Source organism: Podarcis tiliguerta (assembly GCF_965153285.1).
Source record: "Podarcis tiliguerta genome assembly, chromosome: 13".
NCBI lineage: Eukaryota > Metazoa > Chordata > Lepidosauria > Squamata > Lacertidae > Podarcis > Podarcis tiliguerta.
In genome coordinates this window covers 28,511,038-28,524,291 of record NC_139546.1, presented here as the reverse complement: position 1 = coordinate 28,524,291, position 13,254 = coordinate 28,511,038, and the positions used below count along the sequence as shown (strand labels likewise).

At 44.3% G+C, this 13,254-nt stretch overlaps 3 protein-coding genes across 3 annotated transcripts in view; 1 reads left to right on the top strand and 2 right to left on the bottom strand.

Moving 5' to 3' along the window:
- The window catches only part of LOC310662094 (vomeronasal type-2 receptor 26-like), a gene marked incomplete at both ends in the record, with an annotated part of 371,804 nt that overhangs the window by 120,040 nt on the left and 238,510 nt on the right, over positions 1-13,254 (bottom strand). The window lies entirely within an intron of this gene.
- Positions 3,435-4,358, bottom strand: LOC310663417 (olfactory receptor 6Y1-like; the record flags this gene model as incomplete). The annotated part of the gene is made up of 1 exon (XM_083411238.1): positions 3,435-4,358. The coding sequence occupies one exon, from the start codon at positions 4,356-4,358 to the stop codon at positions 3,435-3,437; it is 924 nt and encodes a 307-aa protein (XP_083267364.1).
- Positions 9,264-12,840, top strand: LOC310663363 (olfactory receptor 6B1-like; the record flags this gene model as incomplete). Its single annotated transcript, XM_083411173.1, has 2 exons — positions 9,264-9,351; positions 11,866-12,840. The coding sequence occupies exon 2, from the start codon at positions 11,881-11,883 to the stop codon at positions 12,838-12,840; it is 960 nt and encodes a 319-aa protein (XP_083267299.1). The 5' UTR covers positions 9,264-9,351; positions 11,866-11,880.

Below are 13,254 nucleotides of genomic sequence, written 5' to 3'. Positions count from 1 at the left end.
GAAGGGGAAATGTGTGTGCGTCCTATGGGGCGAATGCAGGCTTTCGCTGAAGCCGGGAGAGCGAGAGGCATCGGTGCGCACCGACCCCTCTTGCTCTCCAGGCTTCAGGAAGCTATCCTCAAGCCTTGCAAGCCCTGTGGGAGTTCCCACAGGCTCACAAGGCTTGCGGGCAGCAGCCTGCCGCCCGAAGCACGGGGAACCCTCCGGAGAACTCCCCGTGCTTCGGGCGAGTGTCCGCAAGCCTTGCGCGCCCGACGGGAGGTCCCGCCGAGCGCGCGAGGCTTGGGGCGGCAGCCTCCCGCCCGAAGCACGGGGAGCCCTCCGGAGGACTCCCCGTGCTTCGGGGGCGTGTCCGCAAGCCTTGCGCGCCCGACGGGAGGTCCCGCCGAGCGCGCGAGGCTTGGGGCGGCAGCCTCCCGCCCGAAGCACGGGGAGCCCTCCGGAGGACTCCCCGTGCTTCGGGGGTGTGTCCGCAAGCCTTGCGCGCCCGACGGGAGGTCCCGCCGAGCGCGCGAGGCTTGGGGCGGCAGCCTCCCGCCCGAAGCACGGGGAGCCCTCCGGAGGACTCCCCGTGCTTCGGGGGTGTGTCCGCAAGCCTTGCGCGCCCGACGGGAGGTCCCGCCGAGCGCGCGAGGCTTGGGGCGGCAGCCTCCCGCCCGAAGCACGGGGAGCCCTCCGGAGGACTCCCCGTGCTTCGGGGGCGTGTCCGCAAGCCTTGCGCGCCCGACGGGAGGTCCTGCCGAGCGCGCGAGGCTTGGGGCGGCAGCCTCCCGCCCGAAGCACGGGGAGCCCTCCGGAGGACTCCCCGTGCTTCGGGGGCGTGTCCGCAAGCCTTGCGCGCCCGATGGGAGGTCCCGCCGAGCGCGCGAGGCTTGGGGCGGCAGCCTCCCGCCCGAAGCACGGGGAGCCCTCCGGAGGGCTCCCCTTGCTTCTGGCGGGTGTCCGCAAGGCTTGGGGCGGCAGCCGCAGCTGAGGGTGGGAAATAATTTTTTTTTATTCATTTCTCCCCCCAAAAAACGAGGTGCGTCCTATGGGCCGGTGCGCCCTATAGGACGAAAAATACGGTATGTGCAATGATGTCATCTAACCTCACTGCAGAACTTGTGCAAAAAGACACTTCTCTGAAACCCTGAAGAGCTTCTGCTGGTCAATGGGGATTGGTTTAATTTTAGTATAGTAATTTTTGATTATTATTAATTTTTTTTTTCCTTTTTGAATAGTTTGTGTAGTTTTGTATAGTTCTGTCTTAAAGGGAGAGGGTCAGGGCTGCCTGGGAGTGGGCCTCAGCCAACAGAATGGCTGAGGCAGGTTCCATGGGGGGGGGGGGGATGCACTGGGACACCCGATCTCCGTGATCTCAGGTAGGAGGAGGAGTTATGCTAAGACCAGACCACATCATTATCGAGGAGGCAGGTTTAGTCGTTGTTTGAAGACTATCCCTGCCTCCGGGCAACCTATTGGGAAGACCCAGTTCTCTGAGTGCATGTTCTGGAAGTTGGGCAGAGTGGTACATGCTTTGGTTATCTCCTGCTTGGACTACTGCAATGCACTCTATGTGGGACTACCTTTGAAGGTGACCCGGAAACTACAACTAATCCAGAATGCGGCAGCTAGACTGGTGACTGGGAGCAGCCATCGAGACCACATAACACCGGTCTTGAAATACCTACATTGGCTCCCAGTATGATTCTGAGCACAATTCAAAGTGTTGGTGATGATCTTTAAATGGCTTTAGCCATTAGGGTCAGCAGGTAGCTGAAGGAGCATCTCCACCCCCATCATTCTGCCTGGACACTGATGTCCAGTGCCGAGGGCCTTCTGGCGGTTCTCTCACTGCAAGAAGAAAAGTTACAGGGAACCAGGCAGAGGGCCTTCTCGGTAGTAGTGCCCGCCCTGTGGAACGCCTTCCGATCAGATGTCAAAGAAATAAACAACTACCTGACGTTTAGACGACATCTGAAGGCAGCCCTGTTTAGGGAAGTTTTTATTGATTGATGTTTTAATGTACTTTTAAACCTTTGCTGAAAGCCACCCAGAGTAGCTGGGGAAACCCAGCAGGATTGGTGGCATAATAATAATAATAATAATAATAATAATAATAATAATAATAATTGACAATATGAGCTAGTTGTACTGGTGCTCTAACTTAGTATAAGGCGGCTTGCTATGTCCCTAATATATTTTTCTTTCACTCTACATTGCACAGAAGATTTTACTGACTTGATTTTAATTCTTGTGAGCATCCCCCTATCTATTAAATAAATAAACACATACATAAACGTCAAAAATTTATTCACTGGAAATAAGATGGACAATAGCGTTATTATCATCATCATCATTATTATTATTAACCCATCAAACTGAGATCACAAGGCAGATTGCAACAATTAAAACACATTGTTAAAAACAGCTTAGAACAACTTCCAAAGGTTCTAAAAAATATACATCTCAGATGTGTCAGATTATCAAAAGGGGAAAACATGGACTGAATCCTGTGCTTGTTGATACTCAGAGCAGACCCATGGAAATTAATGGACATGGTTAACATAGGTAAAACTTGCTTAGCTAAAACTCACTGTTTCTTTTTTTGCTGACATACCACAATTGCTGGTATTTGTGTTTCAAGGAGGTGCAAAATATATCCAGCATTGCTGATTTTGCCATTTATTTCAAGCATGTTCATTTAATTAAATTTCTCAGCTATAAGACACTGAAGTGTGTAACCCAAATTCAAAAACACTGGAGCACTGTTCAGGCATTCAGCCTGATCGTGCAAAGGCAAAGTGCATGCAGGGGGGCAGAGCATATACACCACACCTGTCCCCATTTCCCTTGCACTACCAGGTGTACCGCCTTTACCCCTGACTTTCAAAGATCTTAACAGTGCTTCTGAATATGTTCAGCTGAATTTTCTTAGAAACCTTCTCATTACAATTTCCAGTTGTAAAAGTGAATTCAGCTGATTATGCTTAGGGCAACCTTCATACCTTTCCAGCCAACACAGAAAGATTGGGTACAACAACATGCCTAGTATTAGGCCTTAAGGGTTGCGGTGTATTCCTATGTCCCACATACACATTTAATCCTTATGTGATCAGGCTGAACACCCACATAAGGCATTATGATGCAATCCATACATTTCTACTTGTAAGTTCTACTGTGTTCAGTGGTGCTAACTCTCAGGTAAATTGGTATAGTCAATGGCCACAACATTGTTAATAATGAAACAGCATAAACGAGACAAACCAAGAGTAAGTTTGACAGAAGAGTTTTCAGAACTGCAAATGATCAAAACTTAAAATCAATCAGATCTCCATATCAAGTAGATTAAAAAGAAATCCCCTAGGTGGGTATAGGACTGCAGCCTTCTTTTGTTTTCCACTATCCAACAGTTTATGGTGTCCTGTATTCCAACTCCCAACTTCATCGGTTCCTTAAACTGATAGAGTCTTCCTCAGTGCATCTTTAACTTCCTTATTCCTGAGGCAATATATTAGAGGGTTCAGAAGGGGCACTACTACAGTGTACAGCACCGACACCACTTTGTTGGAGTTGTAGGCATACATCGCTTTGGGCCGTGCATAGGTGAAGAGTGTGGTAGAGTAGAACAGCACCACAACGGTGAGATGGGAACTGCAGGTGGAGAAAGCTTTCTTTCTGCCTTGAGCTGAAGGGATCTTCAACACCGTTGAGATGATATAGATGTAGGACAGCACAACAACACAGAGTGGAACCATGATAACCATAAGAGCTAGGATAAAATCTGCCAGCTCAGCCATGGAAGAATCTGTGCAGGATACATTCAAGAGAGGTGAAATGTCACAGAAATAGTGGTTGATCTTGTCAGTGCCACAGTATTTCAGCCGACCGATGAAGCTAAGCTTGATTGCAGAGGTAATTAAGCCGCATGTCCAGCATCCCGCTGAGAGCCGAGCACATAAACTATTACTCATGATAGCTGGATACCGCAGTGGGTAGCAGATAGCCACATACCGGTCATAAGCCATAACAGCCAGAAGGATGTATTCAGTGCACACAAATGTGACAAAGAAATACAGCTGTGTCAGGCAGCCTTGGAAGGAGATACGCTTGTCTTGTGTGAGGAAATCTGCCAGCATCTTAGGGACAATGATTGTGACATACCAGAATTCAAGGAAAGAGAGGTTGCACAGAAAGTAGTACATGGGCTTGTGAAGGCTGTTGTTCAGCCTAACAACTATGATGATGATGAGATTTTCCAGTAGGGTCAGCAGGTAGCTAAGTATGAACAGGACAAAAAGGAGAATCTGAAGCTCTGCAGCGCCGGGAAATCCCAGAAGGATGAAATAGGGCACATTTGTCTGGTTGGTTTCTTCCATTCTTGAATGCAGGGTACTTGCAAGAACAAGAAGGAAGAGATGTCATACAGCTTCTATTAACTCCCCTTTTTGCACCTTAAAAATACATAATGATGTTCAGTGCTTTTTTTCTAGAAAAATAGGTGCCAGTACTCCCCATGAAGTTGTTACAGTAAGTGCCACACTTTTTAACAATAAAAAGAGTTGTCAGTACTGCGTACCCTTGAGTACCCCCTGGGGAAAATTTTTTTATTTCAATAATATTTAAAAATGAATTTAAACCTTTCATGCATATAACCCATTTTGGTTAAAAACAAAAAAGTAATAAAAGCTGGTAAATAATTCTGCTGTGTATTTATTTATTACTTTTACTGGGAAGTGGGGGTAGATAAATCTCTCAGTCTAAATTTCCCTATCTTTTCTCCCACCCACTCCACTTTAAATCTCGAAATTTCTGCATCACTTTGAAGGACTGTGAGGAAGGTAAGGCTGAGAGGCAGGTCATGGCTGAACATCACCCAAAGCACTTCATGCCCAAGGTGGGATATGAAACCTGGTTTCCCAGAGCCTAGTCCCTGATATACCACACTGGCTCCCACACTGTACTAGTTTGATATATTTATGTGTGTGTGGGTTTGGATTGCAGCCTAATACTGTAAAACCTAGGGCACTTACAGCCTGTTGCTGTTTGGGTTGGCATTCAATGACAAACCAACATACTCAGGTTGTACAATTGAAGTGGATATGCGGTTGCACTGCTGCACAACAAGCCTTCTAGCCTCCAAGATCAGACTTGTTGCAATAAGGAAAGCAGTGGGAAAATGCACTCCGAATTGTGGAATAAGACTTGTTTGAGGCAATGTGGCATAGCATCCCCACAAACAAATCAGAATGAATGCTCAGCAAATTGCTGATGCAATCAAAACTCCATGCAAATTTTGTGGCGGGGAGAAGGGGATGAATGCTTAATAAACAGGTCATCTGAAAGTTACCGTTCTTTTGGAATAAATTATGTTGAAACCAACAAGATTTTCTCCCAAGTAAGTCTGTCTCTGAGTGCAAAGTTGGAACTAGCTCTGTTGTATTCATAAATCAGTTTTTAGTAAAGCCCCATCACAGTTTACTATAGAACCAAGGACAATTTCAGAGGGAAAAATGTGCTTTGTTGTTGTTGCCCACAACCAGTTAGTATGCTTCAAAAATAAATCTCATCCAAATTTCTCCCCAGATTCCAGAGTTTCTATTACTTGACCTTGTTCCAAATGTGTACACCAAGTACTATGCATCTGTGGATATTCAGGCTTTTGCTTAACAACAACCACTGTCATTTCTGAGGACTGGCCATGCTGACTGGGACTGATGGGAGTTGGAACCCAACAATATCTGAAAGGTCATGGGTTCCCCATTCCTACACTACACTATACCAGCTAAACTGCATCGACATCAGCAGACATTATTCGCATGGGCATAAAAATACTAAGCAAATGCATTTAATGTGTTTAGCTTCCCTAGCCTATCTGTGCCTGAACTATCTTAATATATGCATATGCAGGTATAAGTTTCCTGTAGCTTATATTTAATAACCAATCAAAACATTATGCACAGATCTGTAGAAGTAAAGAATGCAATTCACCTATTATGTGTCCAGGTAAGTTTTTTGCCTCCGTGTTCATATGCAGCTGCATACAAAGAACTTCTATTAAATAGATTTCTTCCACTGTGGCCATGTGCATGTCCCACCTTGGGACTAGGCCTGAAAATCAGCAGTTCTCTCCCAAGGGTAGTAGCCTCAGAAGATATCTCCCTACCACTCCCTCATTCCAGTCATATTCTTTCCTTTTTCTTCCTTCCTTGTAATTTATAACCGAGGTTAGAGATCACAGCTCTAAGGGGGGAATACAACTAGACCATGGAAAAGATAGCACTGATTTAACACAAGGAAATATCATAAAAATGCATTGTATAAATAAAAAGAATCTAAGATATTGACAATTTTATAAAAATGATGGATTTTTAAGACTGCAGTGTTTTCAGTTTTTCCACATCTAAAAAAGAATAAAACACATTCATAAAATAAAACTCAATTGTTTAAAGGGGGCATCATACATCAAGTCAGAACAATCAGGTTATTGGCAGCTTCTTTTGAAACTGGCAGTGAGCAGTGTTTGTTTTAATTCAGCATTCCATGCTCCTCAGCTTGATCCTCATCAGCTACTGACTCATGTCCAACAAGGCTTGTGTTCAGCCTGAGTCCCAGCAGTTGGTTTCAGGTTACCTCCCCACCACCAATATTTCTTCTGCCATTGTAGTGGGGAACCTCAAGCCCTTCAATCATCTCCACTTGGCCTTCAGAACTATGACCATCCCTTGAGCTGTGATAAGACTTCTTGCATGCCTGGATGAAGAGTGGTCTCTGTGTGGCCACACCCACTTCTGCCTCATCCACAATTTGTATACAACCTATAGAAGGCAGCTTATCGGGAACACTACTTAGAGACTTTGGCAATTAATTGGTATATAAAATAAATAAATAAACAAACATGCATCTCAGGCTGAAAATGGCTTTCCTCACTTTTGCAAGATAATCATGTTTCCCTCTTAAAATTGATTCTTTCCCAGCTGCCATCCCAACTGCCATCTCAGGTTCTACACTTGTGTTAAGCGTCTGCAAGACTGAAAGCTGCACCTGGGGGGCAGGGAGTGCACACTGAAGGAGAAGGGAGGGTTTTTAGGTAGGGAGCAGGATTTAGCTTCAATAAGCTGCACTTAATGTTCTCCACTTCCTCCAAGCCTGATGACCACAGAAGGGTGGCTGAACAGATTCAAGAGACTAAGGAGATGGTTGTAGGGTGGGGGACATGCCACTTTTTTTGCCTTTAGCTGCAAGTGCTGGTGCTGTGGCATGGGCAAATTGACTTAAGGACACTAAGAGGTGCCTGAGCCTAGAGAGGGAGCTAGTTGTCTAGGGAATGGCCCACTGGCCGGCCAGTTTTGAGGGGCACATTCATGGCACCCTGCAAGCCCGGTGTCATTTTCTGAGATTTGCAAAAATAGCGCTGGGTTCACAGGACACCGTGAGCTGCTGTGTCCTTCTCTGGCACCTTCCAGCTTTCCCTGCTCCTCACAGCCAGAGGGAGGCTGAGAAGAACAGCTCACGATGCCCTGTGCCACCCACAAAACTGTGCCCAGGGTGATAGCCCCCGGTCCACCCTACCCCCAGCTACACCTGTGGGGTGAATAGATACATAAAGAGAGTTCAGGAAATGGGATGACATCACCAAAAATGCTCTATCCCTGCTTTCTCCAAATCTTCTGGGCAGGGAGGTGCCCAGAATATGGTCTTCCACAAAGATTGTACACCCAAGTTTTAAAAGTTCAAATTTTAAAATTATTATTTCAACCTCCCCCCCCCCCCATTAATCATGGTTATTATAGTCAATCATCATTACCCAAGGATCTTTAGAACCATAAACCGTGCCATCGCCCTTCAGTTCAGGTCTCAAACTATGCCAGACCTGGCGTGGCATAGTAATTCCCCTCTCCCCCATTGTGGCCAATGGAAGGCTTCCTTTCTTTTCTCCAATTTCTCATTTTCAATTTTAAGCTTTCCTTATGAGAGAGTTGTGGGCCTAGCCTTCTCAAAACCTAATCAAATTCAGTAAACAAAACAAAATGTTAAGTTTAACATGTTGAGCTTTCTGTGTTTACTCAAACTCTAGGGATCAGCAAACTTTTTCAGCAGGGGGCCAGTCCACTGCCCCTCAGACCTTGTGGGGGGCTGGACTATTTTTTTTTGGGGGGGAGGGAAATGATCAAATTCCTATGCCCCACAAATAACCCAGAGATGCATTTTAAATAAAAGCACACATTCTATTCATGTAAAAACACACTGATTCCTGGACCACCCGTGGGTCAGATTTAGAAGGTGATTGGCCTGGATTTGGCCCCCAGGCCTTGTTTGCCTGTCCATGCTCCAAACTATCACGAAATTATAGCTGTTAAGGAACAACCCCTTAACAAGTCCATTACTTAGGTAGTATTGATATGGTATCGTATCGTATCCTATGATTTGTTCCGACTTCATCACTATCTTGGAGTCAAACTGCTGAACCCAAGTCCTAGATTTGCCTGTTCACTGGAATAGATTAATAGAATCCATGCAATTTAAGCCATCATAAAGCAGAAGCAACTGCCAACAAGGTGACCTACTTCTGAATATTCAAGAAAATTTCACTAGGTATACATTTCATTTATACTGAAGCCAATGCGTTTAACATGACTCATAATAGTCATTCATTCATTTTAGTCATTTCTACCTCACATTTCAGGATCCAAATCCTTCCACTCATAGCAAACCCTAAACTAATATTCAGTTAACACAATATGGAAATTGAAACATAAAGTACTAAATCAATAGACATCAATTCCATTAAGTGGTACTTGTGTCTAATTGCTTTCTTACAAACTGTTAGTCCCAAGCAGGTGAGCTCTAAAATAGAGTTTACTTTGTCTCACTGGAAAGGGTGCTTCAGAGCTTTTGATTACAACATCCAAGGGAGTTTATTCTTCCTCTCGCGCTTTTCGCATTGTTAACGTCTAATTTAGATTATGTGGAGGGGAGTAATAGACAGGGGTTCTACCAAGTTAAGAAGCTCTGAGGGACAAGGTTCTGATGAGACTTAAGGTGCTGTTTACATGAATATACTAAGCTATGACAGAGCTCGGCCAATTCCAAGCAGGTGAAAATCCTCCCACAGTTACTGGACTGAGCAGAATTAAATGTTCTATGTTACTGAAAGAATAAAGGGCAGGGCAAACAACAGACCAGAGGTTTTCATAGTTTGTAGCTGAAGCTTGTTCATGTTTGCATGTTATATTCCAAACTTCTACCTGTTTGCTCTACTTTATATCCTGTATTTTTTCTCTCTCTCACCACTCTTAAGAAAGCACTATAGTGGAAGCTTCATTCAAATACACCATCAGAAATTCCAAACATTCTTGTCCACTGCATGTTGTGAGTACAAACTTTTATTTCCTGAATTTGAAGTGGTTTGTTTGTGAAGCTGTGAAGCCTAGACAAATATTAATTTTTGTGTGGCATGTGCTTATTTATATTTTTCTTTATTTATATTGTGCTGAGAAACCTGTGGCCTTCCAGATGTCATTGGACTCCACATCCCATCAGCCCCGGCCAACATGGCTAATGGTCAGGGATGGTGGGGTCTGTAGTCCAGAAACATCTGGAGGAGTGGAGTTTCCCTGCTCCTGGTTTACAGGAGTGTGCAGGCTCACCTTCCACTCAATTGATATGCTTATTTTATCTAATTTGAAGCAGTATTCATAGTCAAATTGATAACGCTTACACATTTCCAACATATAAATGGAAGCAAAGCTCAATTTCTGTTCAGCTTGAAGCCCTTTCACTATATTTTGGATACAAGCATGGCTTGTTTTGTTCCAAAAACAAAGCTGAGCTCCAACAACATCTGGATCAAGGCTAACATAGCTAAGTCCCTTTGAAATCAATGTGAAAAGTTATTTGCGGCTTATTTAACTCTCATTGGTTTCCAAATCTATGGAAATCTACCTGAGATAAAGTCCTTTTGAGCACAGTGAGACTTGCTTCTGAGTAAACAGGAATAGTTTTGCAATTCATATCTCAATCAAGCTTGATGTTTTCTAGATAAGAAGTATATTTTTAATGATAACTTGGGGGAAAGTAAGGACTTGTCAAAACAGTAACTTAAATTTGTATCCCATGAAGTTGTCCCATTAGCACAAGGACTTCCACTTGTCTCTCACTGCATCCAGAAGTACTTATGCCAGGCTCAGCAACTTTGGTTGGCCCTCACACATGTTCACTTCATCAAATCTGGCCCTCTTCGAGAAAAGTTTGGGCACCCCTGACTTATGCTAACAGAACAACTTAATTGGATACAGCCTTTAGGCTGCAATCCTAGCCCCACTTACTTGGGAGTAAGCCCAAGTAGATATTGTTAGGCTTGTAATGTTAAATGTCAAATAACTAAGCAAGTGAGATGCACCTCATTGCCAGTGTCATGCACAAGAAAATGTGGAGCAAAATCCATCCAAGTACAGGCACTGAAGTATGTGTGCTCTGAACTCAACAGGACTATTGCATATTAGATCAGATCATGCCCATAACTATGAAAATGCCATGCTGCCTAAACACTTGATTTGATCCTGAGATCAAACAGTAAACTGAAAGTGTAGTGTGATCTAAAAGTAAAGTATGCACAACTTGGCATAAACATTGTTTCACTGTACTTGGTGCAATGGTTGCGTACATTTCTCGTGTCCACCACTGGGCTGGTTTGTACATGCTTAATAACTCTGCACTTGCACACATGGTGGTTGAATGTGTGAACTGGCTGTGGGATCATGGTGTTTGAGGTAATGTGATTTGATAGAATAGTTCTGGCTGTGGAATTTGATCTGGCATGACTTGGTCACATACCATGCAAATCAACACCTGATGCTGTATGGCAATCATTTATGTATGAACCAACCCAGTGGTTATGATATTAGAATGCAGGCTTCTTACATGAATTGTTTCCCCTATATTGCATGCTTGATTTCCATTAGATAAACTTGATGAAGGTTATATATATTATGTTGGTGGTAATAGGAACAAAGGAAGCTGATTCAGACCACTGGTTCATCTAGCTCAGTATTTTCTACATTCCACTGGCAGAAGTTCTCCGAAGTTGCTCTGGGACTTTCTCCAAGCAAAGCAGATGTTCTACCATTCAGTTGTGGTGACCCAGATCCACAGATCCAGTGGATCTGTGACGACCCATTCTCATGTTGTTGTTGCGGGAAATGTCATCAGACTCAAATTCCCACCATCCCTCATCTGCAGCCCCCTGAATCCACTTCCAAAGCAGGTTTAAATGCCCTCTTATCCAGTGGAACCACATTTGGGAAGTGGATGCAGATGTGGAGGGAAAGAGCAGAAGTACGTTCAACTTTTGCCTCTGTATTTTTTGTGAGGTATATCATCACATGGGACACAGGTGGCGCTGTGGGTAAAACCTCAGTGCCTAGGACTTGCTGATTGAAAGGTCGGCGGTTCGAATCCCCGCGGCGGGGTGAGCTCCCGTCGTTCGGTCCCAGCTCCTGCCCACCTAGCAGTTCGAAAGGACGTCAAAGTGCAAGTAGATACCGCTTTATAGCGGGAAGGTAAACAGCGTTTCTGTGTGCTGCGCTGGTGCTGGCTCGCCGGAGCAGCTTCATCACGCTAGCCACGTGACCCGGAAGTGTCTCCGGACAGCGCTGGCCCCGGCCTCTTAAGCGAGATGGGCGCGCAACCCTAGAGTCGGACACGACTGGCCCGTACGGGCAGGGGTACCTTTACCTTTACCTTTTATATCATCACAATGTGGTTTGTCCTGTTCTTTCATGTATTCTGCCTTGTATTTTTATATACATTAAAATGATGTGTTGTTTTGCTAGCATAATCACCACCCACATCTTAGCATGCTTTTGTTTACTCCTTGTTCTTCAGGTCATTAGATCAGGCATGAAGCTGGAAAACCAGACCAGAGTCCAGGAGTTTATTCTCCTTGGTTTCCCTACTGCCGTAGAATTTCAAATACTGCTCTTTGTAATATTCCTTGTTATTTACATCCTGACCCTCCTCGAGAACATTGTGATCATCACTCTGATCAGGACAAACAGCCATCTCCAAAAACCTATGTACTTTTTCCTTAGCCACCTGTCTTTCCTGGAGACCTGGTACATTTCTGTGACTGTTCCCAAGCTCCTGGTTAACTTCCTAGCAAAGAACAAAAGCATTTCCTTTGAAGGCTGCATGGCCCAGCTCTACTTTTTCATATCCCTAGTCTGCACCGAGTGTGTCCTCTTGGCTGTCATGGCTTATGATCGCTACATCGCCATCTGCAACCCACTGCGCTACCCAGTCATTATGAATTCCCGACTCTGTTTGCAGTTAGCTGTGGGATCTTGGCTTACTGGTTTCCTAATTTCAATGCTGAAAGTCTTCTTCATTTCCCGCTTGAGTTTCTGTGGACCCAACATCATCAACCATTTCTTCTGTGACATCTCACCTCTGCTGAACCTCTCCTGCACAGACCGAACTGTGGCTGAGATGGTGGACTTTGTATTTGCCCTTCTTATCCTCATAATCCCACTGTCTGTCACTATTGGCTCCTATGTGTGCATAATAGGCACCATTTTGCGTATCCCCACAGCCAAGGGGAAAAGAAAAGCCTTTTCCACCTGTGCCTCACACCTCACTGTGGTTATTATTTTCTACTCAGCCACTCTCTTCATGTATGCCCGACCAAGAAGAATCCATTCTTTTAATCTCAATAAGCTCGTGTCCATTGTATACACTATTGTCACCCCCATGTTGAATCCATGCATTTACTGCCTCAGGAATCAAGATGTGAAGGAAGCCATGAGAAAGATATTTTGTAGCAGGAATGATGAAACCACGATTACCACTAGTGACCATTAAACTCACACCAGACAGAAAACAATCCCTTATATTCTCAAATATAAGAAATGACTCAAAAATACAGATCAGACCTCCTTTGATCCTCTTCTTTATGATAATCTCTCTCATGTGAACACTTGCTCACAGTCAGATGGATGGTCAGAAGCATATGTTATCCAATTCATACACTAGTAAATTTGGTTTGGAGCCAGAGGGCTGATGAAAATGTGCACAGGGAAATAGTGATTGCTGTCAAAGAATGAACAAAAATGTGGAAGCACACAATTTTAAATGGAATTCATTTTTTAAAAAAGTGACTGCTGCTTAAAATTTTCTAAGAATTCTTAGCTCATATCTGAAATCATGTCAAAACTCTTTGACACTGACTACTTAACTTAGTTTTGAAATGATTTTTTAAAATAAAAAATCTCCTTT